Consider the following 23812-nt stretch of genomic DNA (forward strand, 5'->3'; position numbering starts at 1 on the left):
AGAATCATATCCTGAATTCTTTTTGTGTTATTAATAAATTTCTTCTTGTACCCTTTAAGCCTGCCTCGTCCATGCTCCTAAATCCTATCTCTAAAAGGAATTAAATATGTTAGAATTGGCAAAGCCCAGGTCACACCATGACACATCCCTAGAGGGGCAGTTAAATAGAAAGCAGATTTGGAATATTGATACTCTTGTCATGATCACAAAGTGGGTGTATCAATGTAAAACACTTTTATGCTGTGCCCAGAGGAAGAGGCTGCACCATTTAAATGATGCTCTAAAAGTCAAAGAGATAATATTTCCTGATATTACTATATTGATAGCTATTTTATTGCCTTTGGATTCCCAGGTGATGCTACACCAGCCCTAATTTATGAAGGCATTTTTCACTAGTTAGTTACTTAATGACATTAGGGTAGTATTTCTCAGCCTTGTTGAAAGGGACTTTTTTCTTTGGCTTATCTGCTCTTGTTTTGGGTTCTTTCTCTGCCTCTGAATGGGCAGTAGCTCCATCCCCAAGGCAGAGTTGTATTGCTGCCCTGCCCAGGAGGAGATGAATTGCTACCAAGGAAGCTGGTAAACTGTTGCTGGTAAAGTTTTAAGGCTAGCCTAAACATTTGCTGCCAGTAATTAGTCTCTTCTTGCCCAGGCAGTTGAGGGAGGCTGAGCTGCTGCCAGCTCATGGGGAACTGCTGACTGCTGTGTCTAGTGCTTTATAACTCCCTGAGAGTTCTGGTGCACAATTTGAGAAACCAGGTGTGTGCTAAAGGTAAAAAACCAGGTGTGGGGTATGTTACATGTATGAGAAAGAAGACAAGCAGTGGGAGGATGAAAAGGAAAAATAGAAAGGCAAGTGGAGCTGAAGTCAAGTGAATTTTGCAGTGGAAAGGAAATAAGAATCAGGGAGAATCTGGAGAGCAAGTAAATATAATGAACAAGCAACAGCTAAGTCAGTGGAGTGAAAATGGCATGTGTTCATTTTTGCATAAGCATAAGGTGGCCAAAATTTCAGGACCTGTCTCCTGCTTCACCACTGCTGTGCTCTGCTGTTTTGGAAACTACATTGGTATGATTCCATCAGCTTGTGAACATACTTTAACATTTGACATTAGTTAAATAGTAATACCGTTTGATTTCACATTTTTAAAAATCCTGGTTATGTAGACCAGGGTCTAATACAGTTCAAGTCAATGCATAGAACTGGCCTTAAAAAAAAAAAAAAAAAGGTTAAAAGAATCCTCCCCTGTATTAATAACCGTGAATTAAGCATCAGAGATTTTGGCAAAGCTGGGATTCCCTACCGCCCCCCCCCCCCCCCCCCCCCGCCGTTTTTTACTTTCTTCGTTTCCTTTACTACAGAGTTCCCAAAAATTCTAATTTGGCTTGGTAAATTATAGGCCCTAACCGGAAAGTAACTGTGAGGAAAACTGCAAATAGAGTAATTTATTCTGATAAAAATACATAGTCTGTTAGTGCTCTGGAAACACTTTATAGTTTGTTTCATTTTGTTTTGGTTTGTATGTTACTGTCTTTCAGTAGTTAAACTGAAAATGAAGCTCCAAACAACAGATGATGACACTACCCGTGTGTAAAGGGATTATTGTTGAGTGCATGGAAAGAGTGGTGTAGAATTCCAGAGGCAAAGTGCACTTTGTTTCAGATTGTTCCCTCATGGTTATACTGGACTAACAGTTTAAAAAACAGTAGGTCCCTTTCATCTTGGCTGAATGGACAAAACTCCCATTATCATTAAGAGGTATTGTGCCTTCTTTACATCTGAATTATTTTGGTTTGATGGACTTACTGGAGAGGACAAACAGTAAAGAGATGCTCTAGTTGAGATCTGGTGTCTTCTTGTCATCTTTAAACATTACAGATATTTAGTAATAGGATTGTAAATTTGTCATGAAAAGAGTTAAGTGGTTTGGACAGTTTGTAAAGCACATTTGCAGATGAGAAAACCTCTTTCCTTGGCCATGGGTTAAACACCCTTTGTGCTGTCTTCTCCTCCCACCTTGTTTTCTTTGTTGGTTGTTTGGTTGGTAGAAGGTGATCGCCTGTAAGGTGCTAAGCAGGCAGCTCCACTGAGATACTTTCCTTGTGTTTTATCCCAGTGTACTCACAGCACTGCTGAGTGCACTAGCACAACTACAGAAACGTATTATCTTTCATTATTGCTTGTGAGTTCATATACAGTATTTATTGCTGAAAGAGTAATGGTGATAGCTAATTAGCTATGGGGTTGTGAGTTATTCTGTAAGGAGAGCTCTGCTCTGATAATAAGCCCTGTTGCCCTGAATGATTAGGAGACACTAGAACCCAGTGGGGTACCAGTCCCTTCCCAGGCCAACCCACCCTCTAACACACAAATCCTTGCTGAAAACTGGAGCCCAAATGTTTCTGCTCTTGCAAAGTGTGAGCTCATGCAGATGGAAGCTGGTGGTATGTGCGTGACAATTATGCTGTGTCAAGTCTCATTTTAAATACCATAAGTATACCTTTTTAAAGAAAAACAACTTCTTCACCAGCCTAGAGAGAAGCATAAATCATGTATTTTTGTCACCTCAAAAGACCACTAGAAGATGAGCTTTAATATTTCAAATGCGACAAGCAATCCATACACATGAATCACAATTTGAGTTCATTACAGCTGAGCTGATATATACTACTGTGTGCTTTATGAGTTTTACTCTAACCATATTAAGTGAAAACCAAGCTTTTTGTGATGAATACCTAACCTTTTACAGTATTTGTAGCATTGTGGTCCAAAGCAACAGGTTTAGTGTTGCCCTACAGGCTTTAATAAGAAAATTCTGTTGTCAATTTTCACCTCTCAATAATTATTCTTTCTAGAGAAAAGGCGTGTATTAGTAGAAGGCTAATACTGTAAGGGTAAAAGAAAATCTGAAATGCTGAAAGGGTTTTATGGAAATGTAACCCCTATAGATTGCAAAGACTGTTAAATAAATGAACAAAGTTTGAAGAGATGGATTTTTTTTATATTTCTTCTTCCTTTGTTAGGCCCAGGCTTTTTCTTCCTGGGCTCTGGAACTTCTGCAGCTACCCAGTGCCAGTTTTCTCAATTGTTCTATTTATAGTCAAGTCATCACTTGAAGTCCTTAGTCTCCTTTTGAGATATTCTCTCATGGCAGTATTTTCATATAGGCAGTGAATTTTCTCTTTATCTCTGGATATTCTCATGTTTTTTGTTACAGAATCTGGGCTTTTCTTACAATGAATCAAAGTTCAGATTCCTTCAACTTTGAAATTCTTAATCCTCTCACTTCCTCTTAGGGGAGTAAAGAGAAATGTAGTGAGGGAGCTGGAGATGAAGGTTAGTGCATAAGGTTAATTTTCAGGTGGATTGGTTCCTGTTTTGGCATTCTTGCTTTCTTTTAAGACATAATTTCTTTTCCTTTTATGCTAGAAAATTATAGATATGCAAGAGCAAAACTCCTCAAAGCTGTGCTCCGAAGCCTATTAAAATAGTTTCCAAGCAGATCAGTGTGAACACACGTCAACACCTGAGTGTTTCCCGAGTGGCTCAAGTGCTCAGTGGTGTGATAACAAGACATGTGGAGGATTTTTCCTGATTTTTATCTTTCATATATTGATGCCTCCTGACTTTTTTAAAATTCATTTCATCAAGTGGCACTGCAACTGAAGAATAGAAATGCAAGAATGAGATAGTTTAAGGTGTTTGCAGTGGTATACAAAGTATTTTGCCCCCAGGCTATCATTTCTAATTCATTCCAAGTTGGTAGCAGTCAGAAATTGCTGCCAACTGACAGCTGTTTGCTGGCCAGCAGGAAGAGATTTAGCTGGTAGCTCCTTCTGGACAGATGTCTGTAATGTAGAAAGTGTGAGTGTAGCTGGCATGTGTTTCATTTTCAGAGCCTGGAAAATGGGGGTGTGCAGCAACTGCAGCTGCTTCAGTTTAGGAAGGTTAAACAAGATACCTGACTTTAGGTAACCAAGAACTCAGCATGTGAGCAATTAAAGTCTACCTCCTCCCCCATTCTGGGGCTGAATGCTGATGTTTTGGTGCTAGTCACCTGCTTTATTTCCATAAGCACAGTGTGGAGGGAGAAGGTAAACTGTAGATGGCTGTGCAGAGGAATGTGATAGGAAGCTGCACTGTGGGGTGACCAACTTATTGGCACTCCTCAAGCTGAGGGGGTTCTTCAGCTCTGTTATGAATTGATACTTTCCAGAGTGTGAGCAATCAATAACAAAAAGAAAGTAAGAGGGGAAAAAAAATGTCTCTGATTCATCTTTCTTTGTGTTGGACATATGTAACACTAGAATTAATATTTTGGAAACCACAAATTACTTTGTGTAAAATCTGTGCTGCTAAGCAGAAAATCTATCCTGCTGTGAAAAAATATAAGGAAAATTCTTCAGTGTAATGTCTGGTTTTGCAAAAAAGGAAGGGGGAAGATTTTACAGTTTACAGTATCACAGAGATTTGCGATATTTAAACAGGCACTATTGAGTCACTATTGTGAAAACAGTCCTGGATTTTGGATTTGCAGCATCAGTAGAGATTGCTTAAGCAGAGATATGAGATGAAGTTACTGCTACTCCTTAATAATGTTTTTTTTGCTTTGACGTGATGCAAACTGTAAAATGGACTTAGGTACTGCTTCAGTCCTTCTGCTTGTGCGACATGTGGAGGTGGCACAGAGCCCTGGCCAGTAACTTCTGCAGCAGAACTGTGTCTCCAGGGCATTGCCAGAGCACTCGGGTGAATCTGGAGGTGTGGAGAACTCACTGTTCAACTGGGCAGTGGAATCTGCTCCTGCACTGTCCTGGCAAACGTTATGTGGCATATCTGATCACCACTGATACCATGCTGTATGGTTACTGTGCCTTTAAGAGTTGGGATTTTCAGTATTGTGTACTTTGACACTATTTTGTGTTTGAAAGCTGCATCAGTTTTTGGTTTTTAACATTGCAAAAAAAAGACCCCAAATGTATGTGTTACTTTTCAAGACCTAGGAAATACTTTACGGAGAACAGTGGGAAGGAACACATTGCTATGATACAGGAGTTTTAGCTCTATTTTAATTAATATTTTTTACTGAATTTGCCTTGCTTTTTAGTACTAGTGTTTTAGCAGATTGCTTTTGGAGTTGTAAATGGAATTTATGTTCTGTAATGTCATGTTATTCATTTCACTGGTTCTTCCCTGCAGACATTGATGAGTGTGCTGCCAAGATGCACTATTGCCACGCCAACACTGTGTGTGTTAACCTGCCTGGCTCCTACCGCTGCGACTGTGTCACGGGATATGTCCGTGTGGATGACTTCTCCTGCACAGGTGAGCTCTCAGGTACAGCAGTAGCACTGTCACATTCTGTCTCTTGCAAGTATTACCTGCTTCTCTCTAGTCCCAAATGCCACACAGAAGCTGGCCCTTCACCAGGATAAAATTTAGGAACAAGTAGGGTAGTTACAGGTGGTAGGAAGTGCCTTTGCCCTGTATGGACCCTTTGGGATTAACTTGGAAGGTGGCTGATGAACACCTATGGTACACCTACTGAGGGCTCTTGCCAGCAAGACACAGTCCCTTTGTGTCCCACACCTGCCTTCTGTGCCAGGTGCAGAGGCTGAGATCACATGTATTGTGAAAAGAAACATGACTTCATCAGCTGTGGTCTGAAATTGGTCAGTGGATTGAAACATGAGAAGTTACTCAGGACGAGAAGCTTTCTGGTCAGAGCCGAGATAAATACACAAAAGGAAAACAGAAATGTATAAGGTTCTTAATTTATTGTTAGGTGGTTTGGAAATTGTTGTTAGTGCTGAGAATTAATGTCTCAAGAGCTATGACATGTTGTTTAGAAAAGACACCAAGTGGATAGCATTAGACAATTAATCTAGTTGGTTTTTTTTAAGATATCCATCTGCAGTATGAGCTCTAAAAATTTGTAGTGGAAAGTAGGTAGGGGCCTCATTTCTATTTAAGGATTTTTTAATGGACCTTCTTTGGCAGTCTCAGAAAAATGTGAGAAGCTGCTGAACTGCTCATCCCAACTCTATCTAGCATGATAACATCTTTCAATGACAACACTCTAGAAAGTCTGATTTTGGGATTATTTTGGTGGTGTACCTGCCATGCAAAGGAAATATAAATATTAAAAAAAAAAAAAAGAATATAAATATAAATATAAACATAAATATAAATAATATAAACATAAATATAAATAATATAAAATGTCAGGTAGATTTATTGAAATGGATATAAATCAGCTCAGTGCAATGCCATGTTTAGAATGGTGTTGTGTGAGTTGTTTCTGAAGTGGAAAGATGGCACAGGAATATTCAACGTGAGAATGATTTCCAGCCTGGAAAAACTACATTGTAATGTGTATTATCCTTAGGGAAGGTCATAGTTAATGTTGACTTTCATGATGACAGCATGCCTTTTAGCTCACATTATATAATTTATAAAACTGTTGGAAAGTTCTGCCCACCCCTTGAGAGAGGCTGATACTAAATAGCTGTCAGGAGGCTGATTTTTATTTTGCACAAAGTGTCATTATTCCTGTTTTCAGTTTTTCTTTTTCTATGTAACATGGCAGATTCAGACGTTAAATTCTGTGCTATGTGAGGTATCAACCTTCACAGTGATGGAGAGAGTGGTTTTGATGATCTGACTCTTTCTTTCCCATATATACTCTACTAATTTCCTAATGTGCCTTTCTTTCCAGCAAGGCACTGTCATTAGGCATGCAAAGGGTATAAAAGCAAGGTATTTGTGATACACTGAGAAAGTGTGAAGTAACAAGACAAGTTGCTTGACAGTAATGAGGGAACTTAAAGTGAATGCACACAAAGAATCCAGAGCAGGTATAAGAACAAATAATGGAATGAGAAAGGCAACTATTTCTTGCAGGTTTATTGTCTTGTGACTGCATTTTTGGCATTGCCATTAAAAAGCAGAGCAAGTGCATTACACAGATGAGGAGAAACTTGGTTCATTGCCTGTTGTATCTAGAAATAAATGTGTCTTATAATATGAAATGTAGTTAAAATAAATACTGTGCAATAGAAGCGCTAATCCTGTCTTTGTATTTTGGATTATGCTTAAACAGAATTTTAGAGTAATATTAATGATTAAAAAAGAAAACAATAATAAAGAAAAACAGGCAGCAAATACTTACTTAATCTCCCCTTATACTGACAACAAATGTTTAGCAGGCACAACAGACTAGCTATTCCTCAGGTCTTTAAAATTTTGTTGCTTTTTATTCAAACCAAATAGATGAGACATTTTCTTGTTACTGGACCACGTGTTTGGAATATCTGAATAAACAAAGCCTGAGATGGGTTGGTGTTCTGATTAAAATAGTGTGTGTATGGGGCAAGGCTCTGATGGGTTCTGGATCAAGATGAAGTTTCAGATGTAAGTGCTTAAGGCACATGCATGTATTTTGTACACTGCTGACGCTAAAGCAGCATTTTCCATAGAGCAGGAGGTATAATGTTTTGGAAAGCCTGAGTCTAATTTATCCAGGTGTGTGTTGCTGGGCAGCCATGTGCTTGATGGCTGATCCCCCAGCTCTGGTAGCTTTCAAAAGGTGGAAAGTATGTGCAAGGTGTACATGTGTATGTGGAAGTTGTAAATCAGAAACAATTTTTAAGCTGAATGAAATGTTTCAATTTTATATTGAGGGAGTTTTATCTTTATACAAGGGAATGGAGTGACTGGTGAAGTGCTATGTCAGTTTGAATAGAGCAAAATAAAATTAATTTGTATATTGATGAATTTTAGATATGCTGCATCCAGTGTTTTCTTTAAATCACTGGATCCTAATGAAATTAAACTAATTTGTACAGATTTGACATTGCTGAAAGATTTTTTTTTCTAAAACAATTTTTTGGATAATAGTTTCCAACTGTGAAGTAGGAATTTCCATGGTTATCAATAAGAAGCTGCTGCATTGGAAGATGTGCTGATTGCACAGAAAGTGCAGTCATACCAGACAGAATGACTAAAACATTATTCTGGATGAAGTTACATTTATATTAAACTGTCACCTATGACTTAAAATCAAGTAGGGACTATTTTAATAAATAATCAGTGTTCAGTCTCACATAAGCAGAAGACCTGGGATGATTAGGTATTCTGAGACAGATTAGTCAGTCTAGTAATAACTTCAACCTGTGTTCACCAAGAAAGGTACATTACTGTTTTTCTGCTTTCCTGTTCCTAGGGCTTTGTGCACTGAATGTTAATTTAATTGGTGAGTGAAAGATGGTTTTATTAAGAAAAGTTACTCTGGAATAGGAACCTGCTTTTCAGTCTCTTCCTGTGGCACTCTGACAGGTTGTTTAACTGTTCTCTAGTAAATCACAGTCTTGTCCATTCTGAAACTGGTAGCAAGATTTGCTGCTCCAGATGTTCTCATTTGCTGGAATCTACTGATTTAAAACATTTGATTGATTCTCACATGTTTTTACCCTGGTTGCTTGTTGAAAAATAAGTTCTCTTGGGTTGCTTTCTTCTAACATAGCAGTTTGGGAGTTTGCTTCAGAAGTGCTTTATTTCATTTTATGCTTTTTGAAGCATTATAAATTGCACAATAAGAATATAATGCTTTGATTTTTGATGGGTTGCATCTGTTCTCTGGCATGACTTTAAAAATTCATATATATGTTTTCTGTAGTTTGAAACTAGAATATATAGTTCCTATATCTCACTGCCATTCAATCAATATTGCAGTCAAGTAAAGCAAATACTTTTTCTTCTTAATAAGCTATAACTTATGTGTAATGACCACATAAATCATGCTGCTAGGAAGAGAAAACAGTGTGGGTAGGTTTCATCTATTTTTGCATAATGTTGGCATTTTCTACGAAGACAGTCACAGTGATTACAGAAAAGAATCCTGGTCTTTAACAACTATGATAGCCATTTAAAAAATAATTACTAATTTTGCAATTCTCCTTGGGCCTGCATGGAATGCCAAAAACTTCCTCAAATCCTATGACTCATTCAAAGAATAAGTTTCATTTTATGTAGCCACTACTGGCCTTGAACACTGTATTTTGTTTGATTTGGGTTTTTCTTGTTTGCTTGTGTTTCTTGTTTGTTTATTTTTAAAATTTCCTACCAATATACGCTGATTATTTAATAAAGCTTAAAAGACCTTTGCTATTGAGAGTACTACATCCTTTGTTCTCTATTTCCATGTATTACTCACAGCCATTTTTCTAAATGAAGAAGCCTTCTTTGGGTCTTAGCTCATTTTCTTCAAGTTTTATCTTTTCAAGAAGTAGTATGAAAAGTTATCTGGTCATCCAACAAGTCAGTAGTACCCATTCTGCCAAAATTGGGTGAGACTTATGCAAGCACCCTCCTCTTTATGCACCAAAGCTGTGCTGGCAGATGTTTTACTTGGTGATAATAATCCACCTCCGTATTTTACTGTTCTGCATGGTGTTTCAATAGCAGATTGTGCTTTTAACCCTCTTTTAGTCCTCATTTGCTGTGAGATCCAGAATTTCTTTAACCTTTGGCTTCTCAAAGCAACAAGTCACTAAAATCTTTTTGTTACTTGCAAAAAGCAAGTATTTACCACAGAAACAGGAAGTATTTTCAAAACACATAGTTCAGTATTCTAATTCTGTGAAAAAATGGATATTACATAGAAATATATTGTTTAGAAGTCTCAGAATAGATATATGTTGTATAGAAGAAGTCTTAGAATATAAATTTTAGTCTTGAGTTTATATTCTAATTGAATTTACAATATAGGTAGAGAAGAGGAAGTAAGAAAAGCTAACGATTTTGACAGGTTATACCATAAGTCCCTTCATCTCCATCCTGTATGGTTTCTGGGATAGCATTCAGTTTTGAATGTACTGCACTTTTCAGAACAAGCCCTTCTGCAGCATGTCATTAGAAAATTTGTGCTTAAAGTGTGAGTTCTGAGAAATCTCTTTATCAAGGGAAAATTTCAGAAGCCCTTTCTCCTGCTCTTCCCTTCTTTCCCTCCCTATATGTAAAAAGCAGCTCAACTGCAGAAATTCCCTGCTATGGTTAGAACAAACGTTCAAATTGTTTGCTATTACTAAAATTGATGCCTTTGTATTTTTGTTGCTGGGATTTACCTGTCAAGTTCAAGGTGGTGTAGGGGACCCCATAATAATACTAATAATGCAGCAGGTTTCACCAGAGTGAAGTGGCAGTCTCAAAGGGCGGGTTACTGGCCTCACATCCAGAATCAATGTGTGTGTTTGTGAAAGACCTGAAGAAAAGCTTTTAGTTAGACAATTGATTATATGGTCACTCTTTGAAAGATAGTGTTGTTTTCTGAAATCTAATCTAGTGACTTTTTTTTCCTGCTATTTCTTCCTTGTGAACTAAATTAGCATTCCAGAAAACAACATTGATATTTTTGGTGTGGCACTTGCACTTTCAAAGCCCTGCTCAGGGTCTTAGATGCTCAGGGAGGTCAGTAAACAAATGTTACAGCTGTTTTTTGTGATCGGCTGGGGTTGGTGAATTGATGGATTTGTTTGCTAGCTGAAAACATGAGTCTAGGCCAGCAGGCAGTAAAGACAGGTCTGTGGTGGAATAGTTTTCAGGTTTGTTTTGTGCAAGAGATCTTTTGAGATCTTGCTGTTCTAAAGGATGTCATTAGGGTGTTGCTGTGGTGGATTCCTGGTACCCACCAAAGCCTCTCTGTCACTTCCCTCTGCAACTGGGCAGGGGAGAGAAAATATAACAGAGATTCATTAGCTGAGATAAAAACCAGGAGAGATCACTCACCAAATACTGTCACGGGCAAAATAGACTCAAATTAGAGATAGCAATTGAATTAATTACTAACAAAATTGGAGCAGGATAATGAGAAGTAAAAACAGGCCATAAAAACACTTCCTCCCTATCCCTCCTTCCTTCCCGAGCTCCTCCCACCAATGGTGCAGGGAGATGGAAGTGAGGATTATGGTCAGTTCATCACATGCTGCTCCTGATAGTGCGTAGGGAGAGGAGTCTTTCTCCTCCTCCAGCATGGGGTTGCTCCTGTGGGAGAAAGTTCTCCATAAACTTCTTCAGCATGAGTCCATCCCACAGGCAAGGCTTCTCCACAAAGTGCTGTAGTGTGAGCCACTCCTCCATAGGGTGCAGTCCCTCAAGGACAGGCTGCTCCTGTGTGAATTTCTCACAGGGTCACAAATCCTGCCAGGAAACCTGCTCCAGTGTGAGCTCCTCTCTCCACAGGTCAGCAGATCCCTGCCAGAATTCTGTTCCAACATGGACTTCCCTGGGCTCACAGCCTCCTCTCAGGCATCCAGCTGCTCTGGTGTGAGATCTTCCATGGGCTGCAGGTGCATCTCTGTACCCCTGTGGCCTTCAATGGGCTGCAGAGGCACAGCTGGCTCACCCTGGGCTGCACCACAGGCTACAGGGGAATCTCAGCTCCAGCACCTGAAGCAGCTCCTGCCCCTCCTTCTGCCCTGGCCTGAGTGTCTGCAGAGTTGTTTTTCTCCCATATTCTCACCCTGCTCTTCTCTGGCTGAAATTACATCTGAGCAGTAACTTTTTTCTTCTTCTTAAATCTAAGAGGCATTCTATTATTCTTCATTGGCCCAACATTGGCCAGCAGTGGGTCCATCATGGAACAGTCTGGCCTTGGTTCTACTGGACACAGAGGAAGCTTCTGGCAGCTTCTCACAGAAGCCACCCTTGTAGCTCCCCTGCTACCAAAATCTGGCCTCACAAATCCAATACACTTGCCTAATACTATGTAATTTTTTTATAGCATCATAGAATGGTTTGGATTCTAAAGGACCTTAAAGATCATCCTCCTGCGATGGGCAGGGACACCTTCCTTGCTCAGAGCCCCATCCAACCTGGCCTTGAGCACTTCCAGAGATGGAACAGTACAGTTTTTCTGGGCAACCTGTGCCAGGGCCCCATCATCCTCGCAGTAAAGAATTTCTTCCTAATGTCTAATCCAAACCTTCCCTCTTTCAGTTTTAAGCTGTTGCCCCGTGTTTTGTCACTGTGTGTCCCTGTAAAAAGTCTCTTTCCAGTTCTTACAGGCCCTCTTTAAGTGCTGGAAAGTGCTGGAAGTTGTCTCTGTAGCCTTCTCCTCTCGAGGCTGAACAACCTGAAATCCCTCAGCCTGTCTTCATAGGAGAGGTTCTGAGCCTCTGAACATCTCTGGGGGCTCCTCTAGACCCTCCAACAGGTCCATGTCCTCCTTCTTTTGGGAGCTCAAGAGCTGTACACAGTGCTCCTGATGGTGTTTCACAAGGGCATGTAAAGGGACAGTCACCTCCCTCAACCTGCTTGTCACACTGCTCTTCATGCAGCCCAGGATGTGGTTGGCTTTCTAGGCTGCAGGTGCACATTGCTGGGTTGTGTTGAGCTTGTCCTCCACCAACACACCCAACTCTTCCTCCTGAAGGCTACTCTCAAACCCTTCTCTGCCCAGAGAGAATGTATTTGTGCTTGAGATTGCCCTGGCCTGAGTGCACGACATCGCACTTGTCCTTGCTGAACATCATGAGGTTCTGAGGTGCCCACCTCTCAAGGCTGTCAAGGTTCTCCAGAACAGCATCCCTTCCCTCTGGCAGGCACCACTCAGCTTGTGATGCAAATCAGCAAACTTGCCAAACTTTTCCAGAAAAATTACGAAAATATTGATTGTGTTGGGGTCATAGTTATGTCACTGTTTATAGATTAGGTATCAGATATTTAACACTATAGGTCTGACTGGGCTGGTCCAGGTAGATCTGGACCCCCCTGATTCTGCTTGGAACCATTATATGTTCCCTTCTTTGGAATCCACTCTGTCACTACACACTGAAGAGAGACCATAATCTTTCTAGGAGCCTAATTGTGATCTGTGTGCATGTCTTTTCACTGCACATCTTCAGGACGATACTCAAACATTTTCAAATGCACATGGAGATTGTTTGTAAGACAACCTGAATGGATGATACTTTGCTTGTGTGAACTCAGCAGATACAAAATATTTTTGCACTGATCTCTACTCAACTGAGTCCTTTCATGTCAAGTGCTATAAGGCAGGGCAGGACATAGCTCCTAGTGTTAAGTAGGACTTCTTTGATTGACCTGCAGTCAATAGCAGCTCTGTTCCCAGAACTGTGAAGGGAAATGGGATTTAGCTTGAGGTGCCTTGAAATGCAGAAACATTTGTTTCCAGTCCTTTGGAGGGCTGTTGGCCAAGTTCAGCAGGTAATGGCTGTGCTGGTGGGCATTGTCTGCATCAGAGAGCATTTCTTTGCTCTGCAGGACAAGCCAACAGAAGACTGGAAGTGCATTAAATCAATTCAACAAAACAGAACACGAGCAACGCCACATCAGCTGACTGACATCAGCAGTGGTTTTGACTCAAGCCCCACTAACGTGGGAGAAAGCTTTCAATGCATTCATTTTGGCTTTAGATAAGTCCCACTAGTGCACTATTGCCATAGGGAAGCTCTGTTTTTAACAATACTAAAAAGGCTGATTTTTCTGTATTGTCAGAGAATACTGTACTAACAGAGATAATGTAGCTTCCCAATGCATCCCTTGAAGCCTGATAAGTATTTAATTGCTCTTTTAGAAAAGGGAACTGAGGCACAGAGAGTTGGAGTATTTGCCCAAATTCATGTGGAGACCGTGACAAGCATTGGGGAGTCTAGTAAAGAGTCAGATAAATTAGATATGAGAAAAACATAGACTTACAGCAGCAAGAATTCAGTGAGCAGTGAGGTTTATTTTTATAGATATTGACATTTTCACAAGAAACAATAGCAGTTCATTGAAGCACAGTGTCCATGAGCCCTGAGTAACCATGTGGCCTTTATGTTATAAATCTTCTCCTTTCTTTTTCCATACAGTTTTGTAGCATCTTTTTTTGCTTTGGAGTTGAATTATTCCCCAGTCCTCTAATTCTAAATACCATGTTATATTCTTTTGTTCCTGACTTCACCTTCATTTGATGGGCTTACTGGGTTTGACTGCAACATTTTTTACATTCCTTCCATTAAAAAAATGGCATTAGAAAACAGAATATTATTTGCTCCTAAGTGCTTTCAATCCGAGGAAAAAAAAAAGGTACTAAAAATGCAATATTTACAGTGATTTAAATTCCTCACTGGTAAATAGTTTAATTAAACATCTTTGTGCATTCCTGTGCTCTAGGCTTGGAAGTGTTGCTAATTTGTCCAGAGTAGTTGGTAATCCTTTCAAGTCCTTTTGACACATTGATTTTCTGTAACTTTATTAATACTAAAATTAATTAAACAGCTGACCACAAATCATGTGGATGGTTGTATTTCTTGACTTAAGCATAATTAGCATTTTTACATTATTTCTTAGCTGCAGCCTTTTGTGCTGGTATATAAGCTGTGACAAAAAAGCAGTATTTTAAATTGTTTTGCCATATTTGTTCATGCTTGTGCATAAACTCAAGCATTAAGCATAAAAAAATAATAGTATTGATTTAATATTCAGTCAAGATTAATGAATGAAATTTTCTAAAGAGACATCAAGGATAAGCCTGGTCAGCATTTGTTCTGAGCTCTCTTACTGCAGGATTTCTTCTTGGTATAACAGGACTAAATCTATTTTTATGGCATAAAAATTCTCAATTCCTAAATGTGGCAATTGCTACAGTCATTGAGGTGAGGGATAGAAAGAGAGTCACCATGCTAATTTCTTAGTGGGAATGTGCTATCTCACCAACATGCAGCAGCTGCAGGATCGATGCCAGTGGCTGGAAGCAAAAAACTCTCATGTTTTAGTCATCTGCTCCCACAGTAAGTGTGAATGCCTTAAGGAGTGCAACTTACTTTTGGGAAAGAGTTTACTCAATCAATTCTGATCTTTTTGGAGATATAACTGCCAGGGTTTGTCATCTCCTTTGTCCAAAGATGTAAAAAATGTCCCAATCTGTATTCTGTTTCTAGATACCATTTGTAACAAGCTTTTTGTTCTTCAGACACTATTGAACTCTCCTACTAAATCAAGGAAGTAACTGAATCATAGAGAAGGGCATCAGACTCAACATTCCACAAGGCAGGATCCGTGGACTCTGAAACATCCTTTGTCTTATCTGTTCTTAAAAAACAAAAACCATTTCAATGAGGGAAACACTTTAAATCCCCTTTGTGTTTGTGTCCCCTTTACTCAGCTGTTTAGAAAGGTTTCCTTAATGGCTCCTTAAATGTCGCCTATTGTCATATTCTCAGTGAACACAGACTACATTTTGACCTTTCTATTTGCACTCCATTTTAATATTTGAAATATCTTTTCATGAGTGTGCTTTAATCTTCTCATCTGAAACCTATTTTTAGTTCCGGGGCTGAGCAGTACAGCAGTATTCTAACTCTTCTTCTTGACTTCACATCTTCTTTTGAAAAAATTGTGGACCCAGACTTTCAGTGTCTTACAGATGTATGTTTCACATCAAACTGATTGTTGTTGTATGTCAAGGAAGATGCTCTCAAAGATGGTCCCAGGTAAGGGGAGATGCAGTGTGTGTGAGGTTGGCAAGTCAGACAGATAGATGTGGCCTAAACCTCCCATAATGATTCTCAGAGTCCCAGGCTGTGTTAATGTCTGCTTCCAAAGGCTAGTAGAGCTAGGACTAGCACTGGCCATGCTGGATAGGAGTTCTCTATTTGCCCTGCTGTGCCTTCTTTTTTCTGTCCAAACATATTGTTCAGTTATACAAAGAAGAGCAGTTGGATGATTAATGGCCAAGTACAGGGTGTCTATAGTGTTTGCTTTTGGTGCTTGAGTAGATTCTATGACTTGTCTGATTTGAGTAATAATGAGCACATGACTGCTGGAAAATAACAGGAAAAAGGCTCAAATGCTCCTTCAGTATTCCTGTGTGTATCTGGCAGTATGTGTCTCCTATGTGACCAAAGACCATGCAGGCACATACGCATATGCATTTATTCCAAAGAAATCCCCTACAGGGGGAGAGGAACTCATTCATATTGGATCATAGGATTGCCAAATTTCTATAACTTTGATTTAAGGAATGGTGGAAATTATCTGGGATGCAATCACTGGACCTGTAGAAAGTCCAAGAACTTTCAGTATATTTATTTGGATTTAGCAGGTGTGTATCTCCTCAAAGGCAGTGTGTCATGGTGGATGGAAACAGCCTGGCAAGTTAGGAGTGATGTATCTGTGAAATGTGCAGCACTTTGCTGCTCTGCTATTGTATCTTTGTGTTTTCTGCTTAGGTTTATGATTTCCAGGGTATGGCTTTTACTTATGAAACAAGGGAATTCTGTAAAGCTTGTTAAGCTGAACAGAAAATTTTCCATAAAGTTCATGGTTCTTACATCTGATGTTCGTTTCTGACAGTGAGAAATATGTGTGACAAAGGCTTTAGCATATCTTGGGTTTTTCCTTTTTTAATCTAAATCTGTATTTTGTACACAATGAAACACTATATTAACACTTCCCATTTTGGTATGATCTCATTTTTATACCTGTGCTGAATATTTTATAGTTGTATGCATATTGATTGGGAAAAAGCTAATATTTTATTAACAGCTATCGATTCTTGAATGTCTATTACTGTATACAGGTGATCAAAGGATCACCTTCTGAGCAATCTGAGATACTGAAAAGACCTTAGGACCCTGGTTCAATGATGGGCACCTGTAATTTGTTTGAAGTGACTGGGGTTTGGTGTAAGCACTGTTTAGAAATGCATTGTAGATTGTCCAACTCTTGCTTTGCTGGTTCTGCATGTTCGCAGCTAAGTTCAAAATGCTTTTTTCAGGAGGAATATGTATATTAAGGGGATGGGGAAGAGTCCCTGTGACTCTGAAGGTGTGCAGTGTGATTTGCCTCTTTATGGATAGTTGTATTCTGGATTTGGAGGACTTTGTGTTCTGTCTATGAGCAAGAATATTGAGGTACAGTGTGGCTAATACAGCAGGTGAACGTCAGTGTGTCTGATAACTAGGTATCTGAGATTCCTAAATTTATTTCTGTATTTGTAAACATTAGTCAATAACCATAGATCTGGTAGTGTTGCCATCCTGAAATATTTATGAAATAATTTTTAAGAGTGTAGAGGAGCTGACACTTGTGAGCTGACTTGCTTGGTCCTTAAGAAATATAGCCTTTGGGAATAGTACAGGGATGGGGTGAGGAGAGGTGCTTTGATCTATCACTTTGTAGTTAATATTTTCATCCTTTCTACTGTAGGCTTTTTGCCTTCCAGTATGAAACTCCTATTTAGTTACATGATTGCATGTAATAATTGCTCAAACTGGGGATTTTTATGACTCTCACAGAAATAGCTCTCATTCTTCATTGTCAGTGAAGTGGGACAGAGCTGGGCAAATGAATGACATGATCTTGCTAATTGTGTTCCCATTAGAATAGTCTATTGCAATTTCTATGTGCTTAGAATTTTTTTTCCTTTTCAAAGTTTACAAATAAGTTCATTTTCACAAAATACAGTTCATGCTGCTACACTGAGATAGTCAGGTGTTTCAGGGAAGGCTTTCCAGATTATAGCAGAAGGGGTCAGAAAACAGGGCCACCAAGCAAAGGATAAGGATGTTAATGGAGAGACAGCTTAATGGTATGTAAGGAAAAATACATTTTTCCTGATTATTTATGAAGAAGAAAATTTTCATGTTTTCAGGATCCTAGGGATTTGGTTTAGTCTGCTTTGTGCTTGCCATAACAGAGGGTTTTATTTCATAAAGTTTAATGAATAGAAGTTTTCATAATGCTGAACTATCTACCAACATAGTTTTTGGTTGGTTTGTTGTTGGCCTTTTGCTTTCAGAGTAGCACAAATATTAGAAGTGATGGTTTCTGGAACATCTGACACAGCATATTCTTCTTCAAACAGTGAATTAAGAATGTGCATATTTAGGTGCACACACTCCCCGGAGGGGCAGAGGAATCCTCTGATCTTTGGATATTTGGTCTCGGATAGATTCTTTGGTATTTATCCAATTCTGAACTGCAATCCTCTACTATAATTGGGCCACAAAACCGACTTTGCAATAAAGCAAAGACATTCAAAATGTAGTTTCAATCTAGCACAACATATAAAGTTACTTTTTTTTTGAATGTGCTAGTAATGCCTGCTCAGTACTTTTACTTCACTCTGCATGCTTTAAAGAGTGCCACAAACCCTCTGATGTTCAGATGGGGGTAGTTAAACGTATGCCAACCACATTCCCTGTTTCTCTGGCTGGCATGTTAAATCACGTACAAAAATCTTCTGATTGATCCACTCCACATTTAGGAAACTAGATTTATTCTATTCCTCAGAGAAAGTTCAAATTCCACAGTCCAGGTGACTCTTCTTTCCCTCAATTTCTAACTTTTCCAAGATCAAGTAGCTATATATGGCATCTGATAATGTAGATTCCTTTACATTTTTTCTTGTTGCTGCTGCTAGAAGTGAAACGCTACTGGAGACACTTGCAGGGATGGGGCATCTTAAAATTTACATGGGCAGCCTGTTCCAGTACCTCACCTCCCTCATAGGAAAGAATTTCTTACTGGCTCCTATTCTGAAGTAACCCTCTTTCAGTTTGAAGCCATTCTCCTGTGTTCTGTCCTTCCATATCCTAGTCCAAAGTCTCTCTAGCTCCCTTGTAGCCCCTTTAGGTACTGGAAGGGGGTCTAAGATCTCCTCAGGACTTTTTCTTCTCCAGACTGAACAACCCAAATTCTCTCAGTGTGTCTTCACAGGAGAGGTACCCCAGCACTCTGAAGCATCTTTTTACTCTGTATAGTCTTCCTGATAGAGAAAAATGCACATACAGTAAATGGCTACTGAAAAGTAGCCATCCTTTTGCCTTCGGTGATGTATGTATTTGCATGGCTCATGGGTATCCACACTGCCCTTTCTGTGTTAGTGAAGAGTCAGCAGGAGGAGCAGTATGGAGTACAAGCTCGGGTCTCCTGTGTGACACCTGCCAGAATGACTGAATCATCCTACACTCCTGCATGAACTGCCTCAGCTGGGCTCAGGTGAAGGCAGGAAGGCCAACTTGCCATTCTTCCTCCATCCCACAACCAAACTGAGTGTAAATGTGGCCCTTTATCAGCTGAACTCACAAAGAACAAATAATTTAAGTGGTGTAAATTAGGAAGCCCACTGTTATAGACAGCAATCCTGGATACCCTTCTGCCCAAGATCTCTTCAGACAGCAAAATCCATGGGTTTTTTTCCTTTCAGATAAAATTAATTGCCTTTTTATTAGAACCTGGCCTCTTCACCTGCAGTTGACCTTGTATTTATTCTCTATCAGCAGAGTCAGTTGTTTCAGAGAAAATACAGGCCTCCCTCCAACTATAATATATCATAGAAGGAATCCCATTCCTTGGTTCCATCTAATGATCATTTTGTGCTTTGAACCATAAGAATCAATAATTTCATAATTAAATTCCAGCTGGCGAGATGATTTGTGCTATTCATGTTCATTAAGGGGCTACTATCTTGAATATTATTTGACCTAAATTCATTGCTGCCCAAAGTATTTGATCAGTTAGACTTATTCTGTAAAATGACTGTTTCTATTTGTCCACCCTGATTTTTTTCCCTTAAATTTCACTAAGCAAGAGAGCCTTTTTATTAATACTGGGTAAGAATATTCTACATTCTGTTACTCATTTTACATACCTTTGTTGTAGCTGCTATTAATTTTCTCATAAATACTGAATAATCGTAATCTTTATTTTTATTCAATTCTAAAGGAAGCAAATGTAACCTTGTAAGGAAGATAGTTAAGTAGATACATGAATACTGTAGTGATCTTGAAGAAATAATCATTTTTATCACTGTCATGCTCTACAAAGAGGATAATTGCTGCTATCTGTTTAAATCCCTCAAATGCTATTTGTTGGTATAATTTCAACTGGCCACAATACAATATTTCCAATGTCCTTACATTTTAAGCTTAATATAAAAATGTGATTACTTTAGAGATGATAAAAATAAGATTGTCTCTGGAAAAGCAGTCAGGTTATTGTGAAATACCTACTCTAATTTGATTAGGTGAATTTGCTGTGATTTAAATCAATCTGTTAAATGCAACAAGGAATGTTAGACTAATTTGGGTTGGAAAGGGCCTTAAAGATCATCTCGTTCCACCCTCCCTGCCATTGGCAGGGACACCTTCCATTGTCCCAGGTTGTTCAACCTGGCCTTGGACACTTTCAGGGATAGGGCAGCCACAGCTTCTCTGGGCAACCTGCGCCAGGGCCTCACCACCAACACAGAGAATGATTTGTTCCAAATACCTACTCCAAACCTACCCTCAGTTAAAGCAGAATAACAGTTGGAGAGTATTGAACACCACCACCATCACTAATAATTAGGTGCTTGCATTTGAATCCTTCAAGATACTTCAAGAATGTCTTGACTATCTTAGTATTTTTGTGGATCAGTTACCTTGGTTTTACAGTAGAGCACAGATAGCACACAAGATGTTATTGCAAGTGTTTTTTTCCTTTGGTAAATATTTGTGAACTTTTTTTTTCTTTCCTGTCCATGGGCATTATAACCCTTAAACTGCGTGTAACTGCACTGGGAGGGCAGGAAAGTTTAGACTTAGTGAAATACCAGTTTCAGATTATGTATAATGTGGTTTCCTTACATTTGTGATCTGGTGTAGACCATGATGCTCCTGGTTCTCCACCATTTAAAAACTATCTCATATTTTACAATATGAAAAGAATATTAAAAGCTTTGTAAAAATTAACATTTTTTCTTGTACTGTTGCATTCTTGCTTTTAAAATGTTTTTATTTAACATATGAAGCATACACTTACTTGCTTTACAGAAAACACTGTTAATTATGTCCTAGATAATCTCAATGAATTTTCAGTAGAGTTTATTCTTTCTGAGCCTCAATATTAACTCCTTTCCTTTTCCCCAAAAGTGAGTTGCATTTGTTCTTCTTAGTGAATTTTTTGTTTCCTTTTTCCAGAGAATTGAAAGCTATTAGCCCACTATTGTACTATGTTCCATATCTTTGTTCTCCAGTATCTTTTCTTAATGGCAAATGAAACTCATATCTTCTCCTGCCACCTTCTCTTTCTGTGTACAGCTGATAGAAATCTGAGTTACTAGTTTTCTTTCTTGGCACATGTGACTCAAGACCCCCCCCCCCCCCATTTTCAGCTTTGGTCAGCTTGTTTTGGTTTTTTTTTTCCTTTATTGATGTTCATAATTTCTTAATCCTGTTGTATTTATGTGCCTGGCCCAGTGTTTATCATAACAGCACTGATTTAAGATGTGGTGATCCATTCCAGCTTACACAGAAAATGAGAAACGCCTTTCCAAGATGAAGTGATAATCCTGTTGTACTTAATGACCATCTCTTGATATAAAATAAAATTTAAGAAACAGTAATAATTGTTATTGTTATACTACAACCTACATTGTGCTTTCTCATGCAAGAAATTTCACCCACTGCATCACAGAATAATAAGTGTTTCCCATTCAAAGAGTTTTGGAAACCTTACAGCACAATGTCACAGGCTGTAATAATGCTAAGTAAGTATTTCAAAGACAAGCCTATAATATGGACCTTCCCTATTAATTGTTCAGAAAAAGAATGAAAAATAAGATCATGAGCTAATATTGTCACTGTTCTTTATATTAGAAACAGAAGATGGAAATGACTTTGAGACTGGAATTACTAGGGATTGGTTCAAGCAGTCCAAATGTGCCACTTCCCCATGGGACTAATGAAGTTTTAGGGAAACATTCAAGTTGTCCTGGTTTGAAAGGACAGGTGTCTGCCAGTAAGGGCAGAAGTTTCCCTTTGAAACAGAGACTTTGGTTCCACTCCCTCCCAAGTATTATAATTGTTTGAATCAAGGACTCTGAGGCAGAGATAAGGGGGTGGGAATAACAGCTCTTTTACTAATATATCTAACTGTACAAGCAGAAAACAACAGCAGTTGTTAAAATTGCTAACAGAACAGAATAGATAACTCGGTGTCAGTCCCTTTAGATGCAAGCACGCTGTCTCTGTGCTTAGTCCACAGCCTGGATCTGCCGAGGGCAGGCGGGAGCACAGGCAGGAGGGGGGGGGGTGGAGCGGCAGCGGCCACGCCGGTCTCGGTGGGAACAGGCTGCAGCGGCGGCTCCTCGCTCACCGTGTGTGTCCGGGTGATCAGCTGTGTCCGCAGAGGCAGGAGGCTGGAACGGGGCAGATGCAGGGCAGGTGATCACAGAGGGTCTGGCTCTGCTGTGCTCGGCCGCGTGTGCTGAAGATCCCGGGCGTCCTCCTCCGAGCTCGCCGGAAACACGAGTCCCCTCCTGGAAGCCTCAGAGACCACTCCGGGAGCCGTTCCCACCTACCCCATTTGTCTGGACTCATCAGAGACCCTGGGTGTAACCCGGCCAGCTCCATTGGCATGATAATGGGAAAAATTCTTTCAATTGACACAGTAATAGAAAAAACAACCCCCAACACAAGTCTAGAAGATCCTTTGTTTAGCTGACTCTGTTTAGCTGACAGGTTCTTGTCTTTAAGTGTCATCTGTCCATGTTAAACACACTCCATTTGTGAGACACATTTTCTCTGTATTATGCTGTAGATATTTATTCACAGTTTTTGGTGAAAAGGAGAGGAGGGATCTCCCAAAGCTTATTTTCTCCTTGTATTCCCCCATTGTCAGTCCTCTAGCCTGATCTGCTGGGCTGTTTCCGAAGGCCCACGCAGACCTTGCTGGAATTCTTACTTTAAGTTATGAGCAGGGATAGGAACTTTGCATTGTAATTCAGGCCTCTCACAGGGTTAACGGTGCTAAAGTTTTTTTCTGTTCTGTATGGCTGCTTTCCCAGTGTTGGTATGGTCACCAGTGACAAGACTTGGTGATGTGATTGATCTTTCCCAGTGTGAGTACTTTTTAGGATGTCCTATCACTTAGAAAAGCTTTTTCTGGCTGAAAAAGATTACTTTTTTCTTATTACATGAGAGTTAAAAGAAACAATACTGCATATGTACAATTTTTCAGCTTTAGGATTATTCCTGGTTGACCTTATCTTGCCTCCTAATAAATATTTGAAATGTGTTTCTGTGCTCTTAATTTTCCAAACTGCATGTGAATCCAGTGAGGTGTGCCTCACAAGATGACTTCCTTGGGTTGCAGCAGCATGAGGTATCCCATTGAAATTTAATTTGTGGTTCCAGGCAATTGTTTTGTTACACTAATTTTATTCACCTAGCATCTTTTTCATGCCATCACCTAGGATGCAGGGTCAAATTAGTATCAGAAGAAATCCTTTCTTCTCCTTCCAAATTAAACTATTAATATTTAACTATTCAAATTGCTATTAATTTTTAACGTCTTAATTGAATGATTTCTTTCTGTGGCATTGGAGTGCTTGTGACTGTTATGCATAAGGATCCTGCTTCTGTTGCTGCAAGACAGAGATGAGATGGAGGACTCCTAGCTGACATCCATCCCATCTGTATTCATGGGAGCTTATGGCAGGATTTTTTTTTTTTAATGTATTATTCCTCCAGGGAATTTATCACTGTGATGCTGCAGGCTCTGTCTATGTTCAGGTTTTCTGAGGAATAGTTGAAACTAAAAGATCCTCTATAGGGAAAGTTACTCAATTACTCTAATGCTAATTTAGTGCTGATTTCAGCACTTGTGCAGTGTAGCTCAGGGATCTGATGGAAAGACATATTCCTCTTCTACTGTGACAGTATTTGCTGTTACACACAGACATTTGTCTTATGTCAAAGAAGTGACACAAGACACCAATTGTTAATGATTGTAATTGGATTTGAGTCCCCAAATGGAAGATGT

General features: G+C 39.3%; 1 protein-coding gene across 5 annotated transcripts in view; it reads left to right on the forward strand.

Annotated features, from left to right (window-relative positions):
* Window positions 1-23812, forward strand: part of NELL1 (neural EGFL like 1) — a 281122-nt gene that overhangs the window by 130490 nt on the left and 126820 nt on the right. For all 5 annotated transcript variants that reach the window (XM_079310083.1, XM_079310084.1, XM_079310086.1 and 2 more), the window contains exon 13: window positions 5201-5326. In XM_079310083.1, coding sequence (XP_079166209.1) covers window positions 5201-5326 — 126 coding nt within the window. The remainder of the gene's footprint in view (window positions 1-5200; window positions 5327-23812) is intronic.

The sequence above is a fragment of the Erithacus rubecula genome (genome assembly GCF_903797595.1).
Source record: "Erithacus rubecula genome assembly, chromosome: 6".
In the NCBI taxonomy this organism is placed as follows: domain Eukaryota; kingdom Metazoa; phylum Chordata; class Aves; order Passeriformes; family Muscicapidae; genus Erithacus; species Erithacus rubecula.